We start from the raw sequence: 15829 nt of genomic DNA, 5'->3' as shown, positions 1-15829 counted from the left end.
AAATTTTAAGTATATTCAACAAACATGCATATTTTTATGTTATTTGTAATAACAATACAGTAATTTTCCACGAACTTAATAGTTGACTCGACAAGAAACAAACTTATAAATGTTTTTCGAACTCAAGACTTAGATATATTTTTAACAGTACAAAAAAAAATGGTATGTTTTATATCTTTTTCTATTTTATGGTTTTACGTTTACGTATATCCCTTATATTTATTTTTCTATCGAAAATAAAACGAGGAGAATCGAACTATCGGTCGGTTCGTATCAGTGACATGTTTGACAACATATACCAATTATTACATAGATCACTTTTATTTATTTATTTATTTATTTTAAATGTTTAGTTAGGTGAAATTACCTTTCACTTAAAAGCTGAAAAACCCTCAGCCCTTATGCCTTACAAGGTTTTGGCTTATTTTGAGGTCTGGTAAAAATATTGTATATCTTTCAACTGAGATATGGTGTTTACCACTATTTACAATCCAGAGAGAATTAACATACTGCAGTGTGATAATGATCTTGAGATTCAAACCTCGAACCGCCTTGCCATCCGGTTGATCTATGCCCCTAAAGCTTATATAGGAGCACTTTAATAGTGATATATTCATGCATGAGAATTTACAATAATTTGGTCTGCTTTTGGACCATTTGCAGGTAGTTGTTGAACATATGAAATGTGTGAAATTAACATAATGACTTAACAAAGCAATTCTCAAATAGTAAGTTCTTATTGCCTTTTTATTTGGTGTAAACTGACTGGTATAATAAAAGTCAGAATTTTACTGTGTTGGAGTCATTTATGAAATTAACTATTTAGTTACTTAGTAATTATAGTTCGTACGAAACCAACAGAGCCCCCCTATCTGCAAGAGCGTGTGATTCAGATAACAATGTGATGCATGATTCAATTTATTCAACATAATCTTTAAAATAGCAACAAGTTGGTTCGCTCATGGCTGTTGTTGAATAACTTTGCAGTTACATTTTTAAATCGATGCTCTAAATCAAGAAAGTTCAAGTTGGGCACCAAAGTCCACATCCTACAGTCTCCTTTCCGTTATCTCAAGCACCCACGATGACTCGTTAGTTCCAGATTATTCTTTTCCCCGCACAGCTCTATCTCTCTCTCTCTCTCGAATTCTCAATACAGCAGTCATTTCCTTTCTGATTCCCGCGCACAACAAAGCAGCCTTTTGATAAATCAATGATTGATCAACAATCCACCGTGGTCGTGGATTCATCCATGAAATAGGAAGGGACTCTCCCTCATTTTAAAAGGGTGAGAGCATATGGAGGGTAAGTTCAACCCTGGCCCGTTGTGCTTCATTATCCAGGCCATCGAACACCTCATGGCTGATTCCTGCAGCAATGCTTTAAAAAGTTGTTTTTGCTAAAGGAAACCAACTTGCAGAGGAATAAGCAGAAAGTTTTGGTGCGATCAAGAAGGCATCCCTCGGTACCACTTTCAAACCGCACCATGACTGCCATGGGAGAAAGAAGTTAAGCAAGAAGCAAAAAAGAAACTCCACAAATCAAGTACCAATGTCGAGGTCCGGTTTATAACCAGCCTCTTTCATTTCAATGAGTAGTTCTTCCAACTTGGCATAGATATGTTTGGTACAAGGGTGAGACTTATCCCTAGAGGAAAAGGCATGAACCACATTTCTGATCTCAATCCAGCTATACCCCGCTTCCTTCTTTGCACACATGGTCTCCATTACTCTCCTTGCCCTTTCTGCTCCATCAGGCTCGCCATTTTCTTCCAGTAAATTTGCGAGAAGAATGTAGTTAGCTGAATCGTTGGGAGATAAGGAGATTGCTTGTGCTGCAGCAATCTTGCCAAGTCTAAGATCCTTGTGCAGTCTGCATGCAGCCAAGAGAGTCTTCCATATTATGCCATCAGGTTCGAAGGGCATCTCCTTAATCAGCTCAGCTGCTTCATCCAATTTCCCCGCTCGACCAAGCGTGTCAACCATACAACAGTAATGTGAAATTGTTGGTGTCACACCATATTCACTCTTTATTTTAGCGAAGTATTTACGTGCTTCATTTACGTAACCTGCATGGCTGCACGCAGAAAGGATCCCAACTATGGTTGCTCCATCCGGAACTTCACCTAAGCTGGTCATCCTCTCAAACACTTGAAGAGCTTCCCCGCCCATACCATGATGCGCATAACCATGTATCAATGTGTTCCATGACATGACATCAGGTTCAGGTGTAACCTCAAAAGCCATACATGCATCAACCATGCTTCCACACTTTGAGTACATCGATACAAGTGCATTCGACACACATATGTGCTGATCAAATGAGGACTTCAGTGCTAGAGCATGGAAGTGTCTGCCTTGGTCCAAGGCTGCAAGATCACCACAAGAACTAATAACACTAGCGAACGCGTGTTTGGTGGGCTCAGCACCTTCCCTGTGCATCAAGCATAGCATTCTTGCAGCTTCTTCATTTTGTTCATTTTGGGCGTATCCTGCAATTGCAGCTGACCATGAAACTGAATCGCGGAAGGCTATTCTCTTAAATACATGGCCGAGTTCATCAACCATGTTCTTTCTAGCATACATGGTAATCAAGGCATTCATGACATGGTTATTCGATTCGTAATTGAGCTTAATTGCATAACCATGTAATTGAAGTGCTTCGCTGATGCCAATGGATGACAGCCCACAAGAAGAAATTAAGGTCGCAAGCGTGTACTCGTTGGGCTTGATACCCATAACCAGCATCTGCATGAACAAGAAAAGTGCTGCTTTTACAAGCCCATTCTTCACATAACCATCAATCATTCCACTCCAGGTGACCAAATTCTTGACCTCCATTACATCAAAAACTGTTCTTGCATAATCGATTAGAGAACCCTTTGAGTACATATGTACCAGGGAGCTGGCAGCATAGATACCACAAAGTTCTGACTTGATTGCATAAGCATGGATCTGCATACCTAATTTGCAAGCAAATATGTTGCCACAGGCAACCAGGACACTTCCAACTGTGTGCTCATTTGGGCTGAGCCCCATGTTTAGCATTCTCACAAAAGCATTTATTGCTGTCTCGAAGAAACCATTATGAGAAAGCCCGGCAATCAAGGTGGTGTAGGACACAACGTCTGGACAGAGCATTTTCTCAAATATTCGTTGGGCATCGCTGATCACACCATATCTAGCATACATGTCAATCAAACAATTCTCTACTCTGGAATCAGAAATGAATCCAGTCTTCACCGCTAGAGAATGCACCTGCTTCCCATCGTCCAACGACGTACACGCCTGAACCGCAGCATTGAACGTGAAGTCGTTTGGACAAACTCCAGCAGCCAACATTTGGCAGAAGAGAGCGAAACCAATCCAGTGTTGGTCGTTCTTAATGCAACCAACAATCAGGGACGTCCAAGTTACAACATTTTTTTCGGGCATTTGACCAAATATTTGGCGGGCAACATCCGGAAAACCAGAATTCATGCAAAGATTCAAAAGACTGGTTTCCAACACAACTCCCGGAGTAAACCCCTCAGCTTTCATAGCAAAATAGACCCTTAAAGATTCATCCGGAAGGCCCATTTCGATATATAAACGCAAGATCTGAGCATATGCTTTGCGTGTAGGCTCCGAATCCCGTAATTTCGCTAAAACTTGCTCAATTGTCCTCTGTTTGTCTAATGGTAAGCGCTCCCGGTTTACGGAGGAGAGTATCTTTAAAGACATCGCGTCCGGATGCCTGTCCACGGGTGTCCGGATGATGGTGGAAGCGCAAGTTGCTGAATGAGACAGAGCCAATCTGTCTGGAAATGGAGATACAAGAGAAGAAGCCTTGTGCGGAAGAGAGGGCCTGCACAAGGAGGAGGGAACGCAGAAGTCCATTGCTGCAGCAGGAGAGAGTTCTCCTGTTGCCAACCGTCACAACGAAATCGATTTCTGTAGGACAGGACACGATGCGGCCAAGAGAGACGAACCATCATCGTTCTCACGGATGAATCAGAATCCCTTTTGGCTGCGCCAGAAAAAAATCTTGAGAATAACAACGGAATTAGCGTTCCTGTTAAGCATGTATAATGCTTATATGATGATACCAGTTATTCATACTTATTAGTACTTCAAAGCATATTTTGAACTGATTATAATTTAGTCTTTGTTATCGTAGTTGGTAAATTTGCTGGCATGGGTGTTCGAAGTCTGGATTTGAGATCCCCCAAGATTTTGAGAACCATGGTTTTAAGATCAGACCCTCCCTACTCCGATGTTAAATTCAATATTTTTCAATAAATAAAGTAAAACAAAGATCTTAAGTCTTTAGTTTGATTTGATGAACCATGATTTTGTTGTCCCGTCAGCAAAAGCATGTTATATCAAACTCATGGCTTTCAGATATGAAGTAATCAAAGACCTCTTATAGTTTCCTATGCATTACATTTATATTTTAATAGTATCTCTTGGTTTAGCCATGCAACGGATGCAAACCAATAAAGCATTGCAAATCGTTCTAGATTGATACGTGAATCGCCATTTATGATGTTGTGAGTTGTTACATATCATTTCATGGACACCCATATATATGGAAAAAATAAATATTGTCGTGCAATTGGTCGGGAATATATATGCATTAACCATTATACATTGTTATATGAAAAGACATGCACAAATGCAAATCGCTATAGTGTGTTATGCAAATGGCCGTCGACTTTCATTAGTTGTCATGTTTGTGAATTGTTATAAATTATCATGTAAAACATCTTATATATTATGTAAGTTGTTCATTTCCTGATGTAATTAAACTTCTATTTAAATTAGTTGGTAAATCACTATAAAAGTCAATATATACAACGTAAATCATTGTGTCCTATCTATTTAGTGTAAGTTTCTCTGCAAGCCATTAAGTTGTTAAATTGCTATATGGCTAAGTTGCTGCATGAGTTGCCGTGTTACTAAGTTGTTAAATTGTTATTTAATGACTAGATAAATTGTTATCTAAGCAACCAGCATAATTAGCTACACATAATTAACTCAAAGCATTGCATAAACACTTGCTACATAATGTAGATTGGAAGTTTAATTCAATGAGAGACATGAAAGAGTTGTAGAACACAATTTTCTTGTAAACGAGATTAAGGACCCAACACTTATTTGCCACCCACAATGCAAGCGACGTAATCATATAACAAGCAAATTGATCACAAAGAGATACCTGCAACAATTCTTTTATTAACTTGTGCAAAATATAAGATACATTGTCTATTCTGATTTGTCTCTTACGTGTTCTTCTTCTGCTTCTTCTGTTTGAGCGTCATTCTTTCAAGCGAGACAAAAGTTTGCCGGATTATACTTTATTTTGTATATTTTTATTTGTTTTCAATATCAAATGGGCCTATAGGCCTATTACTCCTTGCCTATTACTCCTTCATTTGTGGCCTTAATGATCATGTTCAATACATCAACGGCCCAGGGTCAAAGGGAAAGGGATTGGGCTTTCACTTGGGTGCCTAATGGGATATTTGTGCTGGTACCTTCGCATTATTTTTTCTATTTTTTTCTTTTTATTGATTTTCTTGAAATTTTTAATTGTGAACACACTTTTTAGTTGACCCAATTAACAAACACTCTTGAATTCGATTAGATTCAGACAATTAATCGAAGTATATAGGCAATTCCCCAGTTGATTCAAAGCTTCGGTTCAATAACATCGATTTTTTCTAAGTTTTTCTTCTACCATTGCTTGTGACTTGAGAGTAATTACATGATGGCATCTCCCTGTTGAAGATTGACAATAGATTGCTTGTGACTTGAGAGTAATTACATGATGGCATCTCCCTGTTGAAGATTGACAGAATTGCAGCTTCTCGCATGTCAGTCGCATGTCAGGCATTCGCATGTCAGGCATTCAAGGAGTTTTGCTTCGGGGCCATAGCATAGCTGGTTGGCAAGCCTTATGATAGAAAGGAACACTTGTTCATTCTGATTCCCATAAGCGCTATGCTCTGTATCACCACTGTATATCCATAAAAGGAACACTTGTTCATTCTGATTCCCATAAGGGCTATGATCTGTATCACCGTATATAGTTGATGGAATATAATTCCCACTTAAAAGACACCAACAGAGCCTTGGACACATGGGGCAAAAGGAAGAGGAGGGAAGGGGGTGAGCTTCATTTGGGCAGTGTGTTCCCAGTCGGACATTCAACGAGCTTTTCTAGCACATCAAACGTAAAGTAATCAAAGCATCAAGAGTTACCTATCCATAAAAATTATGTGATAACTATATTGATAAATATTATATATATATATATATATTTCTTGAAATCAGTCGACAATCTCTATGACTAGATGGTTTTTTCTTGTACACTATAATGTCTGTTACTTTTATAGTTTAAATCTCGCCACTGGATCGGGCAGATCTGTCTTTGTTTATTTAGGCAAAAGCATTTATCCGAGATTCAAAAGAAGAGAGAGAAAAAGGGCCCCAGAAATATGTATTTAAGGTCACTAGCATGTTGGTTTGAACAAATCAGAACTGTTAGGTCTGAACTCTGCTAACATTAGACTTGCCTTGGTTTGATGATCAAATTCATCCACTCGAGCATAAAAGGAAGGACAGATAGTGGAAGCTGATCAAAGTCATATGGCTTCCACCGACTGTAAAGCAAATGGTATAATATCTGAAAACCAAGTATCTTCCCGAGGGACGGCTGATGCAATGGAATTGCTACTGAATCCTGTGGAGACTTACTTGCAGTTGTGCTGAAACCATGTGGACGAGATTGAGATGCTCCAAGAGAGACTGCCATATGGCTCACAAAGAGCCAAAAAGCTCTCACCCAAGTAGAGAAATGAAAAATAAGTTACCCTATAGGAAGAAAAATAACATCTTTGTTGACAAGTTTGCTAAGAAAATGGTGTTGAAACCCATATGTCGCTGATGGTTCTAATGCAATGAGGCCCCAAGAAGTTAAAAATAAAAAAGACTTACGAAAGCATCAAAAGATTGACGTTTATATCTGAAGAAAGGAGACTTACCTTTCAAGATGAGCACAAATACCGTCAGATCAAGCTTCCCCGGTTCATGCTTCCTTAAGTTGCAGCTCGGTTTGAGGAACCAGGTAGGCAGAAAAGATTCATGAAAATCCCAAACTGTTCCTTGTTCTTCCGTCTTCGTCTTAACATACTAAATTCAGGTCTCACAAAGTAAGATTAGCTTTATATGACACCAGAAAATTTTCTGAAGTTCGCAAATTCGTCAACTCTGTCAAATGCTATGAAATAACTTAGCTTGTGAGGTTCAAGGTATTCAAGAAACCTAGCAATTAGTCTGGTCAATGGTAAAGTTTCTGCTCATCCAACAAGTACCATACATAACCTAAGTCGGACTATGGATCAAGACAACCTTCTTCAAGTTTTCATTCTTTATAAACTAAGAAACACATATAAAAGGCCCCAATTTTGCAGCTGGAATTTAAGTGTAAATACATCAGTTCAAGCAACAAGAGCCTTAAGAGAGACAATGCTACTTCTCGAAATGCAGCTAACATGATTCACTTGAATAAATGAAAAAAATCACTACATTTCTCTCAGCCGGATGCAGATAGTGCTTCTTCAGAATTTTGATTAGCAAGTTCAGTCTCCTTAGCTCTGCAACCACAGGAGTCTGTTTCACTAGAGAACCTTGGAGCTTTTGGAATGAGTCCAAGCACCTTGAACATCAATTGGTCAGCATCAAAGTCATTGTTTGGGGTGGTCAATAACTTATCTCCAGTGAAGATGGAATTTGCACCAGCCAGAAAACACAATGCCTGCTCCGGCATAGAAAATTTGACTCGCCCAGCAGATAACCGGACCATTGCCTTAGGCATCACAATACGAGCAGTTGCAATCATCCGAAGCATTTCCCAGATTTCAACAGGCTGAGCAGTTTGAAAACATTAGCACTTAAAACGTGACAGATCAATCATAATTATTCAAGACAATATGCATACTATTAGAGAAGAAATAATAAAAGTAACAGTCATGCAGGACCAAGCTTGTCCTGCCGGGAACAACAATTTAAGTTTAGAATAAAGATGAACCAGTTTTTTAGACCTGCTTGTGAGCTATATCATGAGTTAAGCACTATGGTTCCAACATGGAATCTACAAAATGGTGCTACACAAGTAGGGCCCTAGTGTCCAGCAATTTTTTTGAATACTTTTCCTGAAATCCAGTAGAAATCCTATGGTAAATGAAACAGAAAGTTGTGAAAACACAAGCCGATAGCTCTAGTAAACGGCTGTGATCGATAGGGTAATACCAACTGAGTGAATGGAAAAGTTCAACTGCATTAGATAAAGTTTTTCTACTAGTAGAAAATGCACTTTAATTTGAACATGAGGTATTTTTCTTGATTTTTTTTTAATATATCCAGTACATAAGCAACCAAACAAGAAATTCCCATCAGGATTTTGACGTCCTAAATTACCAATTATAGAATAAAACACCATATAGTACCTTCTGTTCTTGAAGAGGTGTGCCCTTCACAGCAACCAGAGCATTGATGGGAACACTCTCGGGATGAGTTGGAAGGGTTGCTAGTGTATGAAGCAGTCCCACACGATCCTCTTCAGCTTCTCCAAGACCAATTATTCCTCCTGCAAATGCAGGTTAAAAATATCTCATTCTTTAAAAGCATTTTTCTTGTAAAACACAAATAACGTCATAGCACAATACAAGAGAAACTGTGCCAAAGCAAACGTTATTCAAATTACTCCATTGCATAATTCATTATGTGTAAGTTTTTCATATAAGCTTCACCATTTCAGAGCCTAAGAGAAAGGACTTGTCAGTACAGCATCATACGATGAACACCACCTCAGTAACTTAATGTTGCATGCATGTGGACTCCTATCAGCCCTTCAAAACTAATACATGGTGAAGTCATTTGACACTCATATTGGCCTTATAGCTAATGTTCCTCTTTTAATGAAAAGATCCACTTGGAAAAAGGTTTTCTTCACAATGACATCACTGAGGCAACAAGACAGACTTAAAACGGAATCGAGACTATATTTCGTTCAAAACTTCCTAACTGATCTTATTCAGTAATTCCTCAGCAGTGAAATATCTCAGACGATTTTGAGATTCTTCTTTTTTTGAAGAAAACTGTTCAAAATTTTGGTTCATGTTAAAAAAAAGATTCCAGTACATATATAAAAAAAATTAGTATGGCTGATGAATAAATACATTCTATATTTTTCTATTAGACTATTTGAAACTAAGATTGTAATGTCATTTATATACTTTTGCATGACTTGTTCAGATTCTTGAAAAAGAAAATTATTTCCATATAAAAAAACGAAAGATGTCCAAACCTGTTTGAGAGCCCTATCTTTTTTAGGCATTTATCGTTCTCATGGACAGTAGTCTTATGTGGATAACCGAGATGAAGATGGATTGCAGCCTGTTCATAGTTTGCAGATTTTAAGGCTTGCCCCTCAGGAGAGCACTGCTTACTGTGGCAAGACATGGGGCACAAAAGTTCTTGACAGTGGGCACCTCATGGCAAGAAATGGAAGATTAAAGAGAAGGATAACTAATAGAACAGACTATTGAAACATCTCTTAAAAGTCCAAGACTAAAATTTCACATGTTTGGAGATTCAGGTCCTTTCAATCAACGATCTCCAACATATACCAAAAACTTTTGGAAAATAGATGTATGAGCCATGTCCACTTGTCAATGCAAAATGTTGTTCTAAACATTGGCTAAATGCCAGACACGGACTGGCATACCTAATTCAACCATTCATTAAGAAGTCACAAAAAGAAAAGCAGGAACTAGGAACTAAAGTTGATCATTACACTAAAACTCTAAAAGGTAGGCTTGAACAGGCTAACCAAAGAGCATCTGCCAAACTGTTAAGCAGAATTTAACACGTCAAAAATCAGCACATGGACCTCATAGCCCTGATGTTGGACTTTTGAGTACCTGAACAGACGCTGATCCCAGCTTCTCGGACGTACTCTAGAGTCTTCAGTCTTTCATCATATGATCTTGTTGTAATGATTTTTGGATAATATTCCCTTGAAGTATCAAGGTTGTGATTGTAAGATGTGAGCCCTGCCTTCTTAAGTTCTTCTGCCTGATGCTTCTCTAGCATACCCAAGGTGCAACAAACCTCCATACCCATATTCCTGTAAACAATTGTCCAATGGGAAAGTCCTAAGATATAAACTTTCATAGACAGAAAATTTTGACAACTGGAAAAATGCAAAAAAGGTGAATTGATATGACGCAGAGAAAGAAAAACAAAAGGTTGAAAAATAACCAGGCCATTTATAGGACATTGGTTATGCTGTTCAAAAACTGAAGTCACACATTTTATACACAAGGATAGTCTTGACCTTCAGTGCAGAGAAACATTAAATGAAGGCGATGATAGACATGACAAAACATTGTTCATATTGGAGGCCAACAAGATGATCCTATTAAAGATATCTCTCTGTACATTCACTGAACACCAATTGGACAAGAGCACTAACTTTAGTATATTATAGTTCCAGAGCAAAGGTTTGCATACCTTATTTCTTTCACATATTCAAGAATTTGGTTAAAGTTGGTCTTTCTACCCAAAGTGTCCCTCCAAGCTGCTCCCATACAGAAACGTGTACTACCAGCCTCTTTTGCCTGCAATAAACCAAATAGGAGAAAATTAAGTTATAAGAAATAAATACATAGGCTACACAAACAACAGACTTTATTGTACAATTAGAGAAAATCCTCAGTGTACAACAAAATTTCACATCCATGATATCATAGACAATGCTCAGATTAATGCCCCAGCGGTCTGTTGAAACAGTGACTGTGATTTGTTTCAAGCATCTACTTTCTGGTAACATGCTAAGTATACAGAACATATTATATAACGGTGCATCACAGATTTTGGAAACAAATAGATCCTCCTAATTTCCTAAAGTTAATAAAAAAGGCTGAATGCAAAATAAGGAAGGAGAAAAAGAGAGAAAGTCTCGATGGTATGAAAAGTTCGGTCAACAGAAAAACTCGCCAATGAAAACCGCACAACCATATTAGGACAATGGTTTGAAACTTTGAATAGATTTTACAAGAAGACGGATTTTTAACCTTCAAGTTTGTTGGTGTCATTATAAGTCGTTGAGTTTTAGTTGCTCAACCAGGTCTATGGTGTGGGGTAACATGTGCACAACCCGGTTGTGCCCCTGGAACTGGCCATCACATTCAAGTGTCCTCCCTGGATAGAAAAAGAGAAAAAAAAAATTCTCTTGATTCTCTCACCAAGTAGCCTACTGACAGAAACTGAAGAGAAAATAATGACAAAAAGTACTAGAAAATAATGAATATTAAAAAATTGTAACTAAAATGAAAGAGGGAGTACTCTAGGCCCACATATTAACTAAGGAAATTCTATGTGGCCAAGAAGCAAAACCGGATCAAGTTACTAAAAGTTTATTACTGTACAGACCAATTATAGTGTTCACAAATTCTTATACACCTTTTAATTAAACAGCCCAAACTAATTTTGTGTTTCAATTAAATAGTATTTTTTTTAGCTTTTTTATTAACAATTCACCATGTTCTTGTGCCCCACCCCTTGACTTAAGTTTCTAGCTCTGCACTCAATTAACATATATATATTCCATTAAATTAACCACAACCATGAACGTGTAAAACCATATAAATAAAGGTGTTCGGATATGCCTGACACATAAACTGCCTGGCAAATACCAATTTCTATGTGTATGTGTGTGAATTAATTTGATGATATACCAGCAAGTGGCCTTTATTTCTGTACAAAAAACATTTGATAAGTGATTATCTGACTAAAATAATTTGGTGGGCAGGATTAATCCTTACTGTAATAACAGGGACCTTTTCGTTGTTTTGTGGAAGTATATATCACCTTTCACTAGGAACATATAGCATACGGAGCTTTAGTAGTTCTAGTTCATTGGTTTGCAGAAAGTTGAAGTATATGAGGCCAAGTACAATAACATGTCCCCGTACCTATCTAAAGCAAATATAAAACTACTTGCACGTCCACAGCAAAACTAAAATGCACAAAAATGATTTACCTCCTTTGCAGCTTTCAAGACTGCGTCTTTGTCCATAAGCCTTTGACCTTTCACCCCCGTGTCATACTTAGAAGACTGTGGACAATACGCACAATCTTCACTGCACCCACCTGTCTTAATAGAAAGTAAGGTGCATTGTTGTACTTCCCTGAAATTGTGTGTTTGACGGTGGACTTGTGCCTGCAGTATGAATTTCATGTCAAATGAATGTCATTCTGCAGTTGAAATATCCATTATCCAAGGATTTTTTTTTTCAATAAACATTCCAAAACATTCACCATTGTGCTGTAAAATAAATGAAATACTAGATCTGCATCTCAGAAAAGGTTTAGCTCAATACGTCTAATCGACACGTAAGCTTCTGCCGCTAACTATAAAAAAATTTTGGTGCTACATGAGAAAGATAAAATGTTTCATGTACAAAGGTTGACAACAGGAAGGGCTAACATGATTGCATCTTTATTAGATACTAGAATAAACAAAAGATAAGAAATAAGCATCAAATCTTTGTACATGCACCATTTTTCACTTGTTCACATCAAATAAGGAAAAATGACTAGAGAAACCAACTCAGAGAAACTGCATCAGAAAATGTTGTCATAATTTAACTCCTCAAAGAAACCCCAAACTAGAAAAACAACAGGAAGGAAGATCGAAGGATATGTTTTTACAATTTTAAAAAAGTTGCCTACCAAGATTCTTTACATCTCAACAGTTTTTAGCTTTTGTTATCATGATCTCAATCACATGAATAATTTTTTATAAGTGCCCCTTTTTGACAGGAATAAGAACATAGGGCCCACAGTTGTTCCGTGCAACATACAAATTTCTTGTGGAGATTTTCCTGATGGAGAGCCTTGCAATAATCTAAAACGGTTTATTTTACTCGTAAATCTCAAAAGGTTGTTTGCAAGGTCACATCAGCACATAAAAAGTCCAAAAGAAGGGAAAGAAATACAAAAATTAAGCAGCTGCAGTGTTTTGCGGATACTGTAAGGTGTAATAACTGTGGAAGACCTTAAACACTGTAATAGAATTATACAGTAATAGAATTGCAGCATTGTTTAACAAATCAGAAGCTTGCGAGCGTGGCCCCTACTCCCTACAAGAGTATTCCTTTTCAATAGAAAGGCACCATTTACAGTAGCAGTTTTACGTTCATAGGCAAGCAGGAACAGAGAAAAGCACCAAGGAGAAACTAACTTTTTTTTGAAACCCTGATTATCTTCCCTCATTAAGTAGCTTTGATGTCCTATTCACTATAGGTAAGTACCTATAAGCAAAAGTATGGCAAAGATCACAGCTTAAAAAAAAAAACAATACCAGAATGGAAGAACGACGAATTCCAGTCACAGTAGAGATACTTGATGAAGTGAACAAATGCTAGACGAAAAATATGGACACACTCACATACACAAAGAGAACCCAAAAAGATGCTTGAAATCGAAGACATTCCAACAGTTGAGCAATAAAAATAGAAAATAGAAAAAAAAGTCAAAGGTAATTAACAAAAGTAAGAATCTCAAGCATTGTTATTAACGAACGAATTCACGATCACATACGGGAAGCATTTGCGCTTGAACGTAGAGAGAGAGAGAGAGAGAGAGAGAGAGAGATGGAAAAAGAAGGTTGTCTTACGCCATGGAAGATCAAATCCAGAAGTGGGGAGTCATAAATATCTCGAATGGATCCTCTGGTCCAGTCGCTTCTGGGCCCTTCTCTTATGGCTCTTTCGGCTTCCACTGCGGCAGCAGAAGAAGAAAAAGAAGCAACCAAAGAAGAATGTGATACCAATGGAAGTGGGCAGAGACGAAGAGATCTTGTGAGGAACATGTCTTCTTTCCTCCAAAATAACAGGGAAGTGTGTGTAGGGGTTTTGGTGGCTAAAACAGCTGGCGCTGCTTCTTCGGAAGGAGAATTGGAGTGAACAGAGAGTAGAGGAGGGCTGCGACCTTTCGGCAGAAGCCTCAACTAAATCGGGCCCTCAGACACACGGTGGCTGGTGCAGTGTTAGACCAGACAACCTCTGCACCGACTTGACCAAAAAGAACTCCCCCTTCCTCTCTCTCTCTCTCTCTCTCTCGTTGTCTCCGTTTATGAGGTTAGGTGTATGTCACCCGCCAACCTGAAACAGGATTGGCAATGGAAGTTATGGAACTTTTCTTTTCCCTTAAAAACAAGGGAATTTATGAAGGACTACTCGACCTTTGTTTTATTTAAAATGAAGCCCTTGATTTGGAAAGTTTATAAACAATATTTTAACTTCATAATAATAATTCACTTAAGGAAAAAACACATAATTATATTTAAAAAAAAACTAGTTAGATAGAATGGCTTTTGCGATGAGCATTCTATTGTCATTTTCCTCAGCATTTGAAATTTTTCTGTAAATGTGATTGTAAATCAGAAACTAAAAAAAAAAAGGATATTTGTGGTATGAAATTGCTCAAAAATTGTCTTAAAAATATAGGTTTATGATAAATCATTTTCACTTATATTATAACGTTTTTCATTCGTAAATCATGCGCGTGAATTATGTTGTACACTCAAGCAATTATTTATAATTTTATAAATACTAATTCACTTTTCTTAAACACAAGAAAGTTATATTGAACCTTTTTCTGAAATAAATAGCCGTAGTCGGTAAATGCTTTTAGTAAATGTTCAGTTACATAAACTAAAAATTTAATAATCGATATTGTTTAAAAGCATAGCATTAAAAAACCGTGACAACATTATTTGTTTACTGGACTTTACAAGCCAAAAAAAAGTTTAGATATATGCAAGACAAAACTTAAACAAGTCCCGGCTGGTTTTATCACACCTTATACTTTTTTGGATTTTGTTAAACAAATAGTTACGCTTTCTGGACATACATGATGACTTTTAGAGACAATAAAGTAATTAATATCCTTGGTTTTAAAATTTTATAGTTTCTTAGAATGTTGAATTTTACATATTTACATTTCTTTGAGTGTACGTATCACATTCATAGACTACGTTGTAAAAAGAATTAGTGACAATTATTAGAGACGGAGAGTGAGATAAAACTAGCGTAGAAATGGAATCTATTAAATTCATTTCTCTTATGCATCTGTACACTGTCAATTAAAGATTTATTATCCAACATTTAACTTAAAAAAGATTGAACTCAAGTTGTTTTACACTATCCCAACAATGGAGATGCATTAAATCTGTAGGTTCTGAAAATGATCTCAACAAGATGCTTGAATAAACATATAGATACTCTCTCTCTCTCTCTCTCTCTCTCGTGTCATATAACATGATAAACTAGAAACGAGAACACTATGTAAGTTGATAGCGTAATTGCTTTATTACGTATAGAAGAGAAGACAGTACATGTAAATTATTTTCATGAACTATCATTATAGTTTTCACATTTACTTGAACTATGCATTCTGACAAACCTTACCCAGAAAGATAGCAACCGATCAGGCCACCGACACGATGTGGACAACGGTTGTGGTAGATTGCTGCTGCCGACTACACCACTGAGTGAAATCAGTAAGCACAATGTGGAAATCTACTTCTTGCCGACTCTTTTGTCAAGTGTTGGCCTATTTGAAAAGATGTCAAAAACATGACAAGAAACTTTTACGCCCCAAAAAGCTTCTCACCTCCGCAACACAAGAAAATCTGGATCCAAATTCCACAAAAAGCGTGTTGCGGCTTGGTTCACTTATGTCATATTACTCATGTATTATATTAACGTAAATGT

The 15829-nt window shown here is 37.3% G+C and overlaps 2 protein-coding genes across 2 annotated transcripts; both read right to left on the bottom strand.

The window, feature by feature from the left end:
- Positions 1-1065: 1065 nt before the first annotated feature.
- On the bottom strand, positions 1066-4069 carry LOC116249863 (pentatricopeptide repeat-containing protein At2g13600-like). The gene has a single exon (XM_031623167.2). The coding sequence runs from the start codon at positions 3876-3878 to the stop codon at positions 1542-1544; it is 2337 nt and encodes a 778-aa protein (XP_031479027.1). The 5' UTR covers positions 3879-4069; the 3' UTR covers positions 1066-1541.
- A 3313-nt stretch (positions 4070-7382) lies between these two features.
- Positions 7383-14223, bottom strand: LOC116249597 (biotin synthase, mitochondrial). The gene is made up of 6 exons (XM_031622736.2): positions 13729-14223; positions 12091-12270; positions 10560-10666; positions 9968-10173; positions 8492-8631; positions 7383-7911 (listed from the first exon to the last, which is right to left on the bottom strand). Exons 1-6 carry the CDS (start codon positions 13921-13923, stop codon positions 7579-7581), a joined length of 1161 nt encoding a protein of 386 aa, XP_031478596.1. The 5' UTR covers positions 13924-14223; the 3' UTR covers positions 7383-7578.
- Between the last annotated feature and the right edge of the window lie 1606 nt (positions 14224-15829).

This window comes from Nymphaea colorata, chromosome 3 (assembly GCF_008831285.2).
Source record: "Nymphaea colorata isolate Beijing-Zhang1983 chromosome 3, ASM883128v2, whole genome shotgun sequence".
Taxonomy (NCBI): domain Eukaryota; kingdom Viridiplantae; phylum Streptophyta; class Magnoliopsida; order Nymphaeales; family Nymphaeaceae; genus Nymphaea; species Nymphaea colorata.
This window is presented reverse-complemented; position numbering and strand designations above follow the sequence as displayed.

Excerpts from the sequence above, each read along its gene's own strand:
- LOC116249863 (XM_031623167.2), bottom strand. The coding sequence starts at position 3,878 with ATGGACTTCTGCGTTCCCTCCTCCTTGTGCAGGCCCTCTCTTCCGCAC.
- LOC116249597 (XM_031622736.2), bottom strand. The coding sequence starts at position 13,923 with ATGTTCCTCACAAGATCTCTTCGTCTCTGCCCACTTCCATTGGTATCA. Across the intron at positions 12,271-13,728 it reads TGGATTTGATCTTCCATGGC|GCACAAGTCCACCGTCAAAC; the intron begins GTAAGACAACCT and ends TTCATACTGCAG. Across the intron at positions 10,174-10,559 it reads GAATATGTGAAAGAAATAAG|GAATATGGGTATGGAGGTTT; the intron begins GTATGCAAACCT and ends AATTGTTTACAG.